This window comes from Pogona vitticeps, chromosome 5 (genome assembly GCF_051106095.1).
Source record: "Pogona vitticeps strain Pit_001003342236 chromosome 5, PviZW2.1, whole genome shotgun sequence".
NCBI classification, from domain to species: domain Eukaryota; kingdom Metazoa; phylum Chordata; class Lepidosauria; order Squamata; family Agamidae; genus Pogona; species Pogona vitticeps.
The window spans coordinates 4,236,752-4,253,250 of NC_135787.1; the positions used below are offsets into that span (position 1 = coordinate 4,236,752).

Here is a 16,499-nt window from a genome sequence, read left to right on the forward strand (position 1 = left end):
CATCTGCCTCCACTGGTCATGGTGTCCCAGGAAGTCCTCATACCCTTTTCTTTACTATTTTAACTTTGCAACCCTCAGCGCAAGCGGGGTTGGAGCTATTCCCCAATAAGTCAGTATAAAAGCAAAATCTTGAGTCTTTCTGCTCAGTTTCACACCCTGAGACTTCACAGTCCTGCTTTCTTAAGGAGGCCTTTTCTCTTGCATAACCAGAAGGGTATGCAAAGCACAGCTCTACTTTTTTCCAATGTCATCTCCTGAATGAACTCTCTGGCAAGGCCCAAACCATTGGAAAATCCCTCGTTCAAAGCTCAAGTCATCCATGCAATACACTGAGGAAAGTCACAGTGTGTACCCACACCTCAGTTTGTAAACAACACACAGATAATAACATTGATCCGCTTACTCAACGGGATTGATACGAAAATTACTGACCCAGCATAAAAGAGGCAGTTTGAACCCTCACGATGTGCTTTTGCTATTCATGCGAGTTCAGTGACATTCAAGCCCCTCAAGGCTGCTTCCACAGCCTTTTAAGTCCCCTTCCACCAGCTTCCCCACTCATGCAGAATACTAAGCATTTACGGAGGAATGCCCAGAGCACTCAGAGAGCTTCTTGCATATGTAAGCCAAGGACCTTTCAACGGCACTGTAAGCTAAAATCAGCTTGATTGTCATGTTGTTGATGGAAATTGGGGGGGGGGGGGAGAGAACAATACCAGCAGGTGAGTTCACCGCAGGGGCAAGATTTGAAGCCGATTTGAAGCCGGTCCCCTTTGTTGTCCACCAAGACTTTGCTCCTGAAAGTGAGCATCATGCAATCTCAGTCCTGCATCACGGTCAACCCACAATGGAAGCACGGAAGTTCTGAAGGGATGGGGTAGTCCTCTTTGGCCAGGAAGTGCCATCCTTTTACTGCTGTTCAACTACAACACCCAAGGCAGGCTCTAGTGCTATCAGGAAATCTGAAACAGGCCTTGGCACCTCGGGAGAACTTTGCAAATCACAAAAATAATCTGAACCCACTGCAACCCACAGTCCAGGACAAGTCCTTTACATAGCACAGGGATAATTCTGCCAGTTAGATCTCTGGCTGCGAAGCCAGAGGTTGGGAGTTCGAATCCCCTCCCCCACTGTGCCTCTTTGACAGGGTCCCCTTCCAGTTCTAAGATGATGATGATTATAGAACTGCTGGATAGCTCAATGGTTTTAGACCAGAGGTTGGGAGTTCAATTCCCCCGTGTCTCCCTGACAGGGGCTGAAACTGATGATCCCTAGGGTCCCCTTCCAGTTCTGCTGCTCTAAGATGATGATGACAACGACTACTGTTCTTTGCCTCACCTTCCTGAGCCTCTCCTGCGATTCTCTTTCCCTCCCCCCCGTCTCCTTGATAGGGGCTGGAACTGATGATCCCTAGGGTCCCCTTCCAGTTCTGCCATTCTAAGATGATGATGATTATAGAACTGCTGGATAGTTCAATGGTTCAGACCAGAGGTTGGGAGTTTGATCCCCCCCCCACCATCTCCTTGACAGGGGCTGGAACTGATGATCCCTAGCGTCCCCTTCCAGTTCTGCCATTCTAAGATGATGAGGATGATGACTACTGTTCTCTGCCTCACCTTCCTGAGCTGCTCCTGTGATTCCTCCCCCCCCCCCGTGTCTCCTTGACAGGGGCTGGAACTGATGATCCCTGGGGTCCCCTTCCAGCTCCGCCATTCTAATATGACGAGGATGATGACTACTGATCTCTGCCTCGCCTACCTGAGCCTCTCCTGCTGCCTCAGGCCTTCCTCTGTGCCCCTTCCTTTCTCCCCACAGGGACTCAGCGGGCCCCCCCCCCACACCTATTCTCCTCAGAGTAGCCCTGCGAGGTGGAGGAAAGGGACTGACTGGCCGGGATTTGGGGGGTGCTGTTGTTTGTGGGTGGGCGTGAGTGGGGTGTGGGTGTTGTGCTCCCAAGCACGACGGCCCCCTCCAACTCCTACTCCTCCTCCAGCGACCCTCCCTCCCCACCCTCTCTCTCTCACACACACACGCCCCGATCTCACCCACCAGAAGCGTCCCCCGCAGTGCTGGCACTGGTCCCCGACCCAGCCGGGCTGGCACTCGCACTGGCCGGTGCTGGCCTGGCAGCGGCCCCCGTTGGCGCACGGCTTGTCGCACTCCTGGGCCTCTCCCAGCCCGGCTCCGCCGCCGGCCCCGTTTCCCACCAAGCCGCCTCCGCCGCCGCCGCTGCCGGACAACGACGAGCCGGAGCCCAGAGCCTGGAGCGGCCGCGCCGGGAGCAGGAGCCCCAACACCGCCACCGCCACCACCACCACCAGGGCGGAGGGGAAGGCGACCGGCGAGGGCCACCCCTCTGGGAGCCCGGCTGGCCGATCCCTCCGCCGCCGCCGGTCCCATCGCTCCATCTCCTGAGGTAAAATAATAATAATAATATAAAAAAAGGAATAGGCGGGCAGGCGGGCGGGCGGAGGGGGAGGGACCCGCGGCGAGCTTGGCGGTCTGAGGGAAGGAAGGAAGGAGGGAGGGACGGACGGACGGTGGCCGGCAAGGGGGGCTCCGGCGGCTGCCAGGCAGCGGCCTCCCCGAGGGGGGGGGCGACGACGGTGGCCGGCGAGGCTCAAGCTTCTCTCGGTTGGGCGGGAAGCGCTCTTTTGTCCCCGCGCCGCCCGACAGCCCCCCTGCCCTTGCTTTCAATCCCAAGACTCGCCACAGGAGGAGGAGGAGGAGGAGGAGGAGGAGGAGGAAGCGGCGCCGAGCGGGTGTCGCGCCGCCATTGCGAGCGCGCGCGCGCTCCCGCTCTTTCTCAGGGGCTGGGGGGGGAGGCGAGAAGCGTGTGCGTCCGCTCCCGATGACGTCAGCGGCGGAGGCGACGTCTAAGGCCTAGACGGTGAGACCAGGTGAGCCGAAGGGCCTGTTTTGTCAGGAAGGGACCGAAGGAGGCGCCGGTGAGCCTCCTCAGAGGTCGCCTGACTTGCCTGCCTTTCCAAAACGTTCCTTCCTCGTGGAAGGATGAGGGAATATTGGGGGGGGGGGGGAGAGAGATGCCCCCCCTTCCAAGCTTTGGGGGGAATTGAAGCTGGGGTTTTTCGTTATTTTATATTTTTTTCCCTTGCACCTCGTTTATGGTTTTGTGGATTGGGGACTAGGTGGACTCCCCAAGGATCCCAGGCGGCTTACAGTATTAAAAGAATTGGAGTGAAAAGCCGAATAATGAAATATTGCGGTATGAGAAAAGTATCACGCGAGTATATTAAGGTGCAGAACGGTGTGAAAAGCACAGAATGAAATGCTCCCTTTTATTTTTTATTTTTAAAAAATTCCTATGGTTTTCAGGAGAAAAGCGGGATTAAAATATTTTATTCTGAATAAATAATAAATGTACACTTTTACTGTCTGGTGGAAGCTGCTGTTCCTAGATCCTGCCGGTGCAGTAAGGCCAGGATAGTCAAAGCAATGCCCATTATCAGCTCCAAGGGCTATTTGTGACTTTTGCAATTCAGAAGAACTGCAGTTTTTTAATGCGGTAACTTCTGTATTTGCAAATGTGCAGGCCCATATCGTCCCTGTCCTTCTGTGACGGCATAATGAGACCTTGCCAGCTTGATCTTCAACCATTAACACATGTTTAAATTCAGCAATTGGAAGCTGACTTTTTTTAAAAGCCAAAATGTACTGTAATGACATGCTGAAGTTACCCAGAACTGAGCAGAAAAGAAAGCTGATGGCCTGGGTCACACAGCATCATCCCATACCTATGGCTTCACAATATCTTGATATCCAGGCTCGTCTATTTCAAAGTGCTTCATATAATGCAATCAGAAATAAAACAGCTATGGCCAGCCTGTGAGAGACTCACAATAAATAAATAAATAAATAAACCTGTGAGTATATATGGGATATTTATTTGAAAATGTTGCAGACCAGCTAGAACCCTTTAAAAGGGTGTTTAAATCCTAGGCTCTGAAGTCTGAAACACAGGGAAGGCAATACCACCTCCTCGCCCAGGAAAACCAGCACATGCTGAATGGCACAAACTCCTTTTTTTGACCAGGTCAGTATGATAAGATTGACCACTTTGATAAGAGGCTGATACAACAACGGGTTTGTAAGTATAAGATGGGACATAGCTTCCTTCTGTGCTCATGTCTCCCCTTGAGTTGGTACAATAGTATACAAATCCATACAATAGTGTAAAGATGTATTTTTATATATAGCAGATTGCTAACCCAACACAAGCCAACCAAAATACCATACAGTAGGAAAGACTCTGATCTGGCAGAAACCTCAGGTGTCTGACTAATGAACATAGCTCATATGAGGCTAGGAAGACACAGTCTGGCCGTGTTAAGCAATCTTGCATAATGATATTTATTGCATAACCTCTATGCAAAGGTTATTTTGACTGCACAGTGTTTGTCTGTCCCTTGCACACTGTATCACATTGTACCTTGAGAGAGAGCTTGCAACATTGCCATTTAAAAATAATTAGTTACAGCTACAATTCCAGAACCTCCCAACTTGTTAGTTCTGTGGTTAACACTGGTAAAGTGTTTCCTGTTTTTGATGAGTAATGGAAATGTGCCTCTAGTTAACTTTCTTTAAAATCCAACTGGTCCAAGCCTGAGGTACAAAACACAGGCTCCTCTTATCTAGCTTGCTGTGACCTCAACACCCACAACAAGGTATAAGGTAGCAACTTGAAATGGAATATGCTTGAACCATGCAACCCTCTTGCATGAGTTAGTGACTATAACATCTTAATAATCTAATACAGTGGTGCCTCGCATAACGTTTTTAATTGGTTCCAAAAAAAAAACCTTATGCGAAAAAAACTTTATGCGAAACACCATTTCCCATAGAGATGCATTGGAAACCGGTTAATCCGTTCCAATAGGCACGGATTGCCGTCCTTAAGCGAAAAAACCCATAGGAAACATCGTTAAACGATACAATGTATCCTCCATTGGAATGTATTGTAGCTGACTCAATAGGTTTCAATGGCTTTGCGAAGTCAATTTTTGCAAAATTAAGTGTGTCATAAAAGGGTCAAAAATGGTTTTAAATGCTTGGATTAGCTTCTGCACCCTCTAAAACGGATGCAAAAGTTAATTTGGCTTTGATTTCTTTTCGTTAATTAATGGTGACTTTTCGTTAATTAATGGTGAATTTTTTCCCCCCAACTTTTGACAGCTGTCAAAATCTGACAGCTCCATTATTTCCTATGGGGGAAGAAAAAATTCACAAAAAATTAATGAAGACTCAGCAACTGTTCTAAATTCTTGGGTTCGTTAGAGGACCCCCTAAGTTGTGTGCAAACCTGATTTGGCTTTGATCTGAACTTTCGTTAATTTTTTGTAAATTGTTTTCTCCCCCATAGGAAAGCATGGAGCTGTCAGATTTTGACAGGTCCATTGGTTCCTATGGGCCAAAAAACAAAAATTCACAAAAAATTAACGAAATGTCAGATCAAAGCCAAATCAGGTTTGCACATGACTTAAGGGGTCCTCTAACGAATCCAAGCATTTAGAACCGTTTTGGACCCTTCTAAGACACTTTTTAAATTGAAAACAAAAAAAAACGTTAAGCGAAGCAGGGGACCTAAAACCAAAAACGTTAAGCGAAGCATGGTCCCAAAAACGCTATGCGAAAATCGCCCATAGGGAAAAACGTTATACGAAGCACAATCTGCCTCTGAAAAAATAAACGTTAAGCGAAAAAAACGTTAAACGAAGCAAACGTTAAGCGAGGCACCACTGTAATCATTTTAGAACTGCAGATTAAAAAGTAGCAGTTCCACTGCAAAAGGTGTGAATTTATGCCTCCTTCGGTTAAAACTCCAATGCTATACAATTATGCCTTCACTATAGATAAGCTGAGCTAAATAAAGTAGTAGAATCATGTAATAATGGAGTTCGAAGGGGCCTATAAGGCCATCAAGTCCAGCCCCCTATTCAATGCAGAAATACAAATCAGAGCAGATTTGATAGATGGTTGTCCAATTTTCACCTGAATGCCTTCAGCGTTAGACTGCTCACCAAGGTCATTGGTTCCACTGTCGTACTACTCTAACAGTTAAGAAGTTTTTCCTGATATTCAACTGAAATCTGGCTTTCTGTAGCCTGAGTCCATGATTACATGTCCGGCACTCTGGGACGCTCAAGAACAGATCCTGCCCCTTGTCTGGATGACTATCTTTCAAGTATGTGAAAAGTGCTATCCGATCTCTCCTTAGTCGTCTTTTCTCCAGCTTAAACATGCCCAATTCATTCTGTCTTTCCTCCAAGGGCTTGGTCTCCAGTCCGCTGAGCATCCTTGTTGCCCTCCTCTGAATTTGCTCCAGATCCTTCTTAAAAAGAATTCATTATCTGTAACTAGTAATTTACACCTAACATGCCTTGAGAATCATTCTTGCACGCCTTGTTATCGTCGCCCTCCCTCCTGTGCAAGATACACTGACAAAAATCACACTCACTTCACCTTGACATGGGTGTCTGTATTGAAAACACCCAGTGGCCCACATGCTCTTTTAGCAATTTGCCAGCAATTCTCATAGATGATTATCTTCTTGTAGCAGCACCTGCTCCCTTCCAGTCCTCCAAGCAGGAGGCTGCTGGGCAAAAGGATCAAGGGGGAAAAACGATTGTTATCAAGCTAGCAGAAGAGGTTTCACCCATAGGAAGGCTATGCAAATTATCCTGCTGTAAAAGCAAAATTCAGCAACGTTTGACATAGACTCTTGCTTTACTCATCACACCATTTGCTCAAACTCTGATTTCGGTTAACCTTCATAAACCTAGATTATTTATTTATTTATTTATTTAGTTAGTTAGTTAGTTAGTTAGTTAGTTAGTTAGTTAGTTAGTTAGTTAGTTAGTTAGTTAGTTAGTTAGTTAGTTAGTTAGTTATTAAATTTATACCCCACCCATCTAGACATATGTCTGCTCTTTCGGATCACATGGATGATGGAACACCTCTCTCCTGGTCTGAGAAGGATTCTAACGGAACCTGTACAAATCAGAGTTTTCCATAACGTAGAAGAAAATGGTGTTGGCTTTACAGTCAGAAATACTCTGCTGAGATCCATTGTTCCACCTACTGTGGGGAGTGAAAGAATCCTGTCTCCGCAGCTCCACTAATCAGTGGGACCAGTCACCCTCATTAGTGCATATGCACCAACACTGTCATCCACTCCAGAAGTGAAAGACAAATTCTATGACGATCTGGCAGCTACTATGAAAAAAAGTCCCTGAGAGAGAGCCACTGTTCATTCTTGGAGACTTTAATGCTAGAGTTGGTGCTGATCACAATTCTTGCCCCACTTGTCTAGGCCATTTTGGCATTAGAAAGATGAATGAAAATGGCCAATGCTTGCTGGGGTTTTGCTGTTATTATGGTCTTTGTGTCAGCAACACTTTCTTTAATACGAAGCTTCAACACAGTTTCCTGGACACTTCTAAGATCGAAGCATTGGCATCAGCTCGATTTGATCATCACTTAGCCTTCCTAGTACAGTATTATGATCACACGCAGTTACCAGAGTGCTGATTGTGATACTGATCACTCCCTGGTGTGTAGTAGAGTAAAACTGCGAGCAAAGAGATTGTCTCACACACACAAAAAAAGGAAGGAAGACCACATATTGACATAGCAACATGCGCACAATCAGAGAAAAGTGGGGGAATTTGCCCAAGCACTTGAGGAAACTCTTCCAGGCCCAGCTGATGCAAATGCACCTGAATGATGGGAACATTTCAAGAACGCTGTTTATAACACCACCTTGTCCACATTTGGCAAGAAGAACAAAAAGACTGGTTCGAAGCCCATTTGGAGGAGTTGATGCCAGCCATCAAGGATAAGAGGAGAGTTCTAGCAGCATACAAAGTCTGTCCTAGTGAACTTGCAGGCTTTTTGACTTGCTTGTAGCAAAGTGCAACAGGCTGCCAGGAGATGTTCTAACGATTATTGGCTTCAGCTCTGCTCTCAGATACAGGTAGCAGCAGACAAAGGTAACATCAAGGGAATGTATGACAGTATCAAGCAGGCTTTAGGTCCAATACAGAAGAAATCTGCTCCCTTGAAGTCTGCTATAGGCGTGATCATCCAGGACCGAGCACAGCAGATGGAACGCTGGGTGCAGCACTACTCTGAGCTATATTCCAGAGAGAATGTAGTAACCGAAGAAGCACTAAATAATATTGAGTGCCTGCCTGTCTTGGAAGAGTTGGACAGCGAACCAACTGTAGCAGAAATAAAAGTGGCCTTGGATTCCCTCGCTGCAATACAAGGATATCTGCAAGCAGGATCTGAAGGCCTTAGGAATAGATCTCAACAGATGGGAAACCTTGACCTCTGAGCATTCAGCCTGGAGGCAGGCGGTGCATCACTGCCTCTCCCAATTTGAAGAGTCCCTTATCCAGCAGTACCAAGTGGCACAAATTAATTAATGTCCTTCTCTTGTCAGAATTAACTTGGTAGCACACTGTTGTTGTTATATAAACAGTTGGAGATCTCAGAAATAACACCATCAGAGCTCCAAAACCCAGCAATATTAGGAACAGCATACATACTGCACTGATATTTAACAGATACCTAGGTGGTTAAAGCTGGTATATGGTATATAATACCAGTCAATGTTTTTTATAATTTTGACTTAATAATAATTTTCATTCCAACTATTGCATTAATTGAGCAGCTTTTGATAAGCATGGGTCACAGATGCAACTACAAATCCAAGAAATATGAAGCTGAACAGGAGCCAGATTTGAACCCGGATTTGCATAGGTTCAATGGTAGACGGACTGAGTAAAATTTTCAGATTAATCTTTGGGAGAGAAATCAACAGTCACACAAGGAAAGCAACTGCAGGATCCTCTTCTAGTCCAGAACAGAAAGGAAGAAAGAGCTTAGATATATGCACACACACACTCCCAAGACCTCCCAACCTTTTAAAGAAACCGACTCCCTTGTTCCGCTGAGAAAGGGAATTCAAAAGGAGGGGAGGGGAGGGGAGGCAGAAAGGCTTCCCCCCCCTGCCAGCTTTGAATTAACGACAACAAATTCATAAAATTTGATTGTCCCCAGGCTGCTTTTACATTGTCACGAGGCAGTGTTTCAGTCTGAGAGACCTAAGAGCTTTACTCATGTAGCGACAGCAATATCCTTTCCCCCCCCCCAGGGAAACCCATTTTGCATTGTTGCCAGACAGCTGTAACAACTCACCGGCAAAAGGAAGGGATGCTCTAAGAAGCAGCAAATGGGTTTCTGGAGAGGCAGAGTGTGGGATGCTAAGAGGGAGGCAATAAGGCCAGGTCAGAAGCACTGGGGAGCAGCAGGAGAGCCCAGACATTCCGCCTCAACCTCCATCCTATTCTCTAACTCAAACACCTGCATATCATAGTCTGCTGCTTTCGGGTATGGGGGAGGATCCTTTCCATATTATTATCATTACACTGGAATGGTTAAACTGCAGTACTGCAGCCAAAACTCTGCTTACAACCTGAGTTCAATCCCAATAGGCTCAGGTAGCTGGCTCAAGGGGGACTCAGCCTTCCATCCTTTTGATGTTGGTAAATTGAGTCTCTGGGGGTGGGGGGCAGAGCAATGTGCTCTAAAATGCCCAGAGAGTGCTTTAAGCACTATGGGGCAGTATATAAGCAGCACACTTTGCTTTGCATTTTTTGCTTGGGATATCTTCTGTATGGTAAATTGAAAGGGCAGGTATTGGTCTTGTCCCTTGCCCAAATTTATTTTTTGTATTAAGGTTGTGTTGACCGAGTGTCGTAGCGGAGCCATGGCTCACAAGCTCAGAGGCTCAAGGTTTTCTAAGTGGCAGGGACAATAACATCATCTGCCACCACTACCTCTCAGGCCTTCCGGTTCCCTCTGAGCTTAGCTGCCATCCTCACAGTAACTGGCAGAGAAATAGGCCTTTCCAGGAACTAACTATCGTGGAAGAGCATCCGTATTGTAATGCAAAGTATTTCGAGAGAGGGTTGGTCGTGAATAGGAATTAAAAGCCATTAACTTTGCAAAAGACCTGCTCCTCGTTTGTTGATCTTTGCTGATCCACCTCCCTTCATTGTTGGACTTATTGGATGTGGGGGGGGGGCAGGCTTGCCAGCTACAAGGAATGTCATTAAGAGCATCTGCACTTCCAAATTCACCAGAACACCATCTGGCCCTATTGCTCAAGCAGCAATGAAGATCGTTGTGCTGCCCTGGGGGAGCAAAGGAGTCAGTGGCAATAAGGGAAAAATTATATTCAGGAAGTTAATCCAAGAATGTTTCCAAGCAAGCTGCATAGTGAATGGTGCAGCAGATAGTTGCGTATTGCAGAGTTTTGAAATTCTGATTATGTTTCATTTACTTACAGATCAACATCAAACTGACAAACATGACTGCTTTCAACAACAGATTTCAACAGACTCTTAAAGAGGGGCAAAGCCTGAGCAAAGAGGCTCTTTGAGGGAGGCGGGGGGAACCAGCAGTTACTGCTGGGTAGTTTGACAGTCCCCCCAGCCCAGAAAGGTCCCTCCCCACCATACCTACTAAAGGCAACATGCAAGGTTGCAAAAACACCCAACATTGTGGTAGGACCAAACGGCATAAAGAACCTTGGTAAAGCTTGGGAGTAAGACAGTGAGGCCGAATTGTAATCAGGATGCAACAGTAAGAGTGGAATTGCCAATTAAAGGCCTCTTGCAGACGGCAGCCATTTCCATCTGAGAAGCTTAACCTGGCCCCAACTGTGGCCAGGAGACTTTGAGACTAATAAAAGCATATGATTTTGGAACCACTTGGTGCACAGCCTGAAGAAGATGAATTATCATCGAAAGCTCGCAGCTTGCTTTTTGGGTTTAGTTTAGTGGTCCAATAAAGATTTCACATGTTCTTGGCTTTGTATTTTTGTGAGGGACAATAGAGCCTTTTCCTGATTTTTCCAATGAAAAACTGGGACTATTTGATATTGATTAAAGAGTAAATTTCCTTTCCTTTCACCTAAAGTGGTCCTTAGCCGCCTAGAGTGGTCCTCACCAACCAGATAGGTGGGGTATGTATGTATGTATGTATGTATGTATAAATAAATAAATAAATAAATAAATAAATAAATAAATAAATAAATAAATAAATAAATAAATAAATAAATAAAAACTAGTTTTGAGCGGAATTACCCACGGTCAAATCAAGTGTCCAGCCTGAGGTCTATATAAGAGGGGACTGCTGAAGCCATTAAGTCTCTGTCTGCAGAAGCTTGGCCGACCGCATTTGGTTCGTATTTCACTGCGTTCAAGCTCCGAACCTCTTTAGGAGTCCTCTTGTCAAGGATTCCTGAAAGAGAAAATGTAATAGCAATATTTCCCTACAACCAGTTCCTTCAAAATATGGTCTTGGGGGAGAGGTTTACAGATACTGTGGACCAGCAGAAAGACAAACAATGGAGTGCCGGGTAGAAGCAAGCAGGAGGTCTATTTAGAAGCTAAACTGAAGCTGCATAATTTGGGCACATCGTGATGAAAACATGACTCATTAGAAAAGGCCACCATGCTGGGAGAAGCAGAAAGCAGCAGGAAAAGGGAAATGTTAATGTGTTCTACAGTGTAGCAGGGCTGTTAATGGCAGAATCTTTTGCATTTATGTTCCCTGTTAACCTATCTTGCACAGCCACCGGCACTTCATAGGATCATGGGGTGGGAAAGTGCCTATAAGGCCATGGGATCCAACCCCCCTGTTCAGTGCAGGAATACAAATCAAAGCAGTTCTGATGGATGCTTGTCCAGTTTTCTCTTGCATGCCTGTACTGTTTGAGCGCTCACCACTTTCCAAGGTCATGGGTTCCGTTGTCATACTGCTCTAACAGTCAGGAAGCATTTCCTGATATTCAGCCTAAATCTGGATTCCTGTAGCTTGAGCCCATTATGACGTGTCTTGCACTCTGGGATGATCGAGAACAGATCCTGCCCCTCCTCTGTTGGACAGCCTTTTGAGTATTTGAAAAGTGCGATGTGATCTCTCCTCTTTCTTTTCTCAAGGCTAAACATACCCAGTTCTTGTTGAATTCCTCCTAGGGCTTGGTTTCCAGTTCCCTGATCATCCTTGTTGCCCTCTTCTGAACTTGTTCCAATTTGTCAACATCCTTCATGAAGTGTGGTGTCCAGAACTGGACACAGTACTCAAGATGAGGCCTAACCAGTGCTGAGTAGAAGCCAAACAGCAACTCCGGGGATTTGGAAACTATACTTCTGTTAATGCATTCTAAAATAGTATTTGCCTTTTTTGCAGCCACATTGCACTGTTGGCTAATATTGGCTCCAACAAGATCCTTCTTGGTTAGGGATGTGAGAATTTTGTACTCCATTCCATCCAAAGGAGTACAAAACCCCATCACTGGTTGCATTATTGCCTCTCATCAGTCACACTGAGTAGAAATAGAAGCATGGTGTTTTGTTTTCTGGAATTACTGAAGCACAGTTGGGTTTTTGTCTTTTTTTCCCGACAGCGCTCTTGCCGTAGGGGTGTTTGGCAAAGAACAGGTGGATAATTGATCTCCCTGGACGCAGAGCAAACAAATTCTTTTGCAATGTTTCAAGGAAAAAAGAGAAAGCAATCAACTCTATGAAATGCACTTTTTGGAGGTGTTGCGCTGAGCGAGCAGCACTTAATTGGACTCCTGGGGCTATCTCACTTCATCGGTACCATCTCGGTTAGGAAGCAAGGCCAGTCTTGAGTGCTGATAAGACACCTGTTTTAGTACAAATTATCACAGCCATGCCTTTTATCTTCCTCCCCTCCGTAAAGTCTCCCTTGCTCTGCCGTTCTGCTGTGTTAGTGACCTGAAAGCAAAGAAGGCACTTTTAAAAGATACACTAGAAACATATGTGAGGGACATGGTGGCGCTGCGGGTTAAACTGCAGAAGCCTCTGTGCTGCCAGGTCAGAAGACCAAACGTCGTAAGATCGAATCCCGTCGCTTGTCCCAGCTCCTGCCAACCTAGCCGTTTGAAAGTATTAAAAATGTGTGTTGATAAATAGGGACCACCTCGGTGGGAAGGTCACGACGTTCCGTATCTAGTCGCGCTGGCCACGTGACCATGGAAACTGTCTTTGGACAAACACTGGCTTTATGGCTTGGAAACGGGGATGAGCACCGTGCCCTAGAGTCGGACACGACTGGACAAATTATCAAGGGGAACCTTTACTTTTACCTTACCTTTGTTCATGATATACCTAAATTTCTATATTTTTCACATCACTGCTGCCAAATCAGTTATCAGTTATTGATGCCTCTGACTTTTCCTACCTGAATGTAAAACTTTTTTTTTAACCTTTGTCTCTTCTATCCATGATGGACAATTGTTTTCGGACAAACGCTAGCTCTGTGGGTTGGAAACTGAGATGAGCACCGCCCTCTAGAATCGGACACGACTGGACAAATTATCAAGGGGAACCTTTACCTTTACCTAGAAACACATAGCTTGTTCTCAGGAGCGGAAAGTTAAATATACTCCCCACAACGGCTGTGTGGGTGAAACCAAAGCCTGCATGTGACCTGGCAGTTGAGCCATCACTGTGGCCCTGACGGTTGGGGGCTTCTGAGAACTGAAGGAAGCAAAAAGTAATTTTTCCAAACTTCCATCTGTACACACTGTAAAAAAAAGAAAGAAAGAAAGAAAGAAACATTGCTAAGATTCACCTGCCGGCATTATTAAAACCCCTATCATCTGATCAAATAAATCACTGGTTCTTAACCTTGGGTTACTCAGGAGTTTTGGACTGCAACTCACAGAAGCCTTCACCACCAGCTGTCCTGACTGGGTTTCTGGGAGTTGCAGTTCAAAAGCATCCGAGTAACAAAGGTTAAGAACCACTGAAATAAATGTCCATTTTAAAAAAAAAAAGTCTCGCACGTTACATCCACGGATGTTGTAGAATTAGAGATGGGTGTGAACCCGAAACAAACACGAATCGGGCTGGTTTGTGGTTTGGTTTGTAGTTCAGTACGGGAGATCCCGTTTTGCTGAAACAAAATGAAATGCTGAATTTTTGTCTTTCTGCTCTGTGCTTCATTTTTGGCAAAAAGAAAGAAAGAAACGGATGGCCTGGCCCCCTTCCCACTGCACGCCCCCTCCCATTTGCCCCCCAACCTGGACCTGCCTCCTCTTCTTCTTCCTTCTCCACCGCTGCCATCTTTAGAGACAGAAGCCCGGCTTCCCTTCCGGTAGCTGGGCTGCCTGTCTTGTGTGCATGGGCACAGCTCAGCAGAGACGGCGGGCCTTGTTTCCGGAAGGGAAGCCGGACCCCTGTCTTCAAGGATGGTGGCTGCGGAGGCCTAACTGGAGGAGGCCGTGGGGTCAGTGGGAGGGGGTTAGGGTGGGCAGCAGAGAGGGGGGAGGCATTAGATTCCCCTCCCCTGTGCATGAACTAGAAAACAAGATCCACAACCAGTTCGTTTTTTTCCCAGGATTCGTGGGTGGTTCGTGGATAGAAACCACAAACCACTCCGATTCATCATTTTTCCAGTTTGGCCCCATAGGATGCTGACCGCCCTCCCACCCAGTCCTCCCCCCCACTGCATTTTTTATGCCTGTTGGCAGGCACTGCACACCACAAACCTTGTAGTGGAGAAGAAGGGGATTTCTTTGGGAAATGGGCGATCTAGATGAGACCACTCAGGATGGGGGGACTCTAGCAGTAGGAAGGGGTCATAACCAGTGATACCCGACCTGCACATTCATAGGTTCAGCTTTCACAGACTTGATGCAGACAATACCCAGTAGTTTAGAACAAGTCGCTTGTGAATGTTATTAAGGCAGGATATAAAAAAATAGGAAACAGATATTGCCTCCCCCCCCCCCGGTCTTCTTTTCTTTGAAATATATATTCCATCAATTGTTAGATCTAAGGGTTAGCCCATGTCAGAAAATCCTTCCCCGCCGCCAGCAGGATTTTCTGCAAAAGCATTACACGCTTACAGTTCTGCCTTCTCTGGTCAGCGAGATGAAGCCTCCTCAGTCACCTCTGCAGGGTAATCAAGCGTATAATCCAACAGAGACCCAGAACGTGATGCAATTTTTCTCTGTCCGACACCTTCTGCGAATATACAGAAAGATTAAACCGGATTAAGGATGGGAGGAGAGGGAAATTACCTTCTGCTTAGACTGTTATCGCTTTGTAGAGGCTGATTTAAAGTTGTCCACCACCCTCCAGTACCTCCGATTCATTCCGGAGGTTGGCCTCGGTTAGCATAAATTCTGTTGCTAAAATGAGTCTGCCCATATCCAGAGGAAAGCAACTAAATTAACCTATTTCTGCATTCCTTTATACAGTAGCTGCAGTTCTAAAATTTTTGTATCTTGTATTCCATCAATCACTCTTTTTGAAAATCTGCAATGACAGAAACTATCAGCCTGTGGATTCCAAAGAGGACAATCGCACGCGTACAGGCTTTCAGTTCCTTTGTATCTGGTTCATTTTAAGGACATGCGCTGGAATCCAGTTGGTAGTGCCAGCGAGAACAAACCAACTAAATCCATGCAAACCTGAAGAGCCCGCAGTTCTGTAGATCTTGTTGATTCTATGGGTTTACTGTACTTGGAACTAACAGTGGAATGATCCAAAATTGCACGCCTTTGGTTCAGAAAAATTGGGATATGCTGGCTAGAGAATTGGGGTGGGGTGTAATTCCAAAATAAAACACCTTTTGATCGATCTCTCTGAACACCCTACCAACTGGCAGTGGGTTTAGAGCTTCTGCAGATGGAGATAGATGCTGTTTCTCCATGAAAGGAGGGAGGGACATCGGTCCGATTAGACAAATCACACAGGCTGAAATTCATTTTTTCCACATAAACAATGAAAGGGACAGTCACCCTGTCTTCTTTTTCATGTGTCCCACCTGTCATAGTTCTACATGTCCCTCGGTGCACACGCAGCACCTCCAGCTGGCCATGGAGAAAGCAGGTACATAGAAGCAAACACGCCTCACAGGGTCCAGCCTTGATAAAATTGGGTAGCCCTGTCCTGCTTGCATAAATTCTGTGAAGCCTCTGTGCTGCCAGGTCAGAAGACCAGCCATCGTGAGATCGAATCCACGCAACGGAGTGAGCTCCCGTTGCTTGTCCCAGCTCCTGCCAACCTAGCAGTTCAAAAGCATGTAAAAAATGCAAGTAGATAAATAGGTGCCACCTCGGTGGGAAGGTCACGCTGTTCCACATCTAGTTGCGCTGGCCACGTGACCATGGAAGATCGTCTTCGGACAAACGCTGGCTCTATGGCTTGGAGACAGGGATGAGCACTGCGCCCTAGAGTCAGACATGACTGGATTACAGTAAATGTCAAGGGGAACCTTTTCCTATCCTGCTTGCAATTTCAACATTGCAGATTGTAAGGAGCAGTAATCCCTCTGGAGAGGGGATAGCAAGATTGAACGAAAACATTGTATTTACAGCATTACAATGATTCCATTTAGTGATAGAGGAAGAGTTTTTTTTTAAAAAAAAA

The 16,499-nt window shown here is 46.0% G+C and overlaps 1 protein-coding gene and 1 long non-coding RNA gene across 3 annotated transcripts in view; one reads left to right on the forward strand and one right to left on the reverse strand.

Annotated features, from left to right (window-relative positions):
• Positions 1-2,679, reverse strand: part of ATRN (attractin) — a 172,113-nt gene extending 169,434 nt beyond the window's left edge. The window contains exon 1 of one of the 2 annotated variants that reach the window (XM_020812892.3): positions 2,050-2,679. In XM_020812892.3, coding sequence (XP_020668551.3) covers positions 2,050-2,408 — 359 coding nt within the window. In that variant the 5' untranslated portion in view covers positions 2,409-2,679. The remainder of the gene's footprint in view (positions 1-2,049) is intronic. The other variant, XM_073002142.2, reaches the window with a different exon arrangement.
• Positions 2,680-2,777: 98 nt separating this feature from the next.
• On the forward strand, positions 2,778-10,893 carry LOC140707660 (uncharacterized). The gene is made up of 3 exons (XR_012087837.2): positions 2,778-2,900; positions 3,961-4,054; positions 10,376-10,893. It is a non-coding gene; the product is annotated as an uncharacterized LOC140707660 (long non-coding RNA).
• Positions 10,894-16,499: the final 5,606 nt, after the last annotated feature.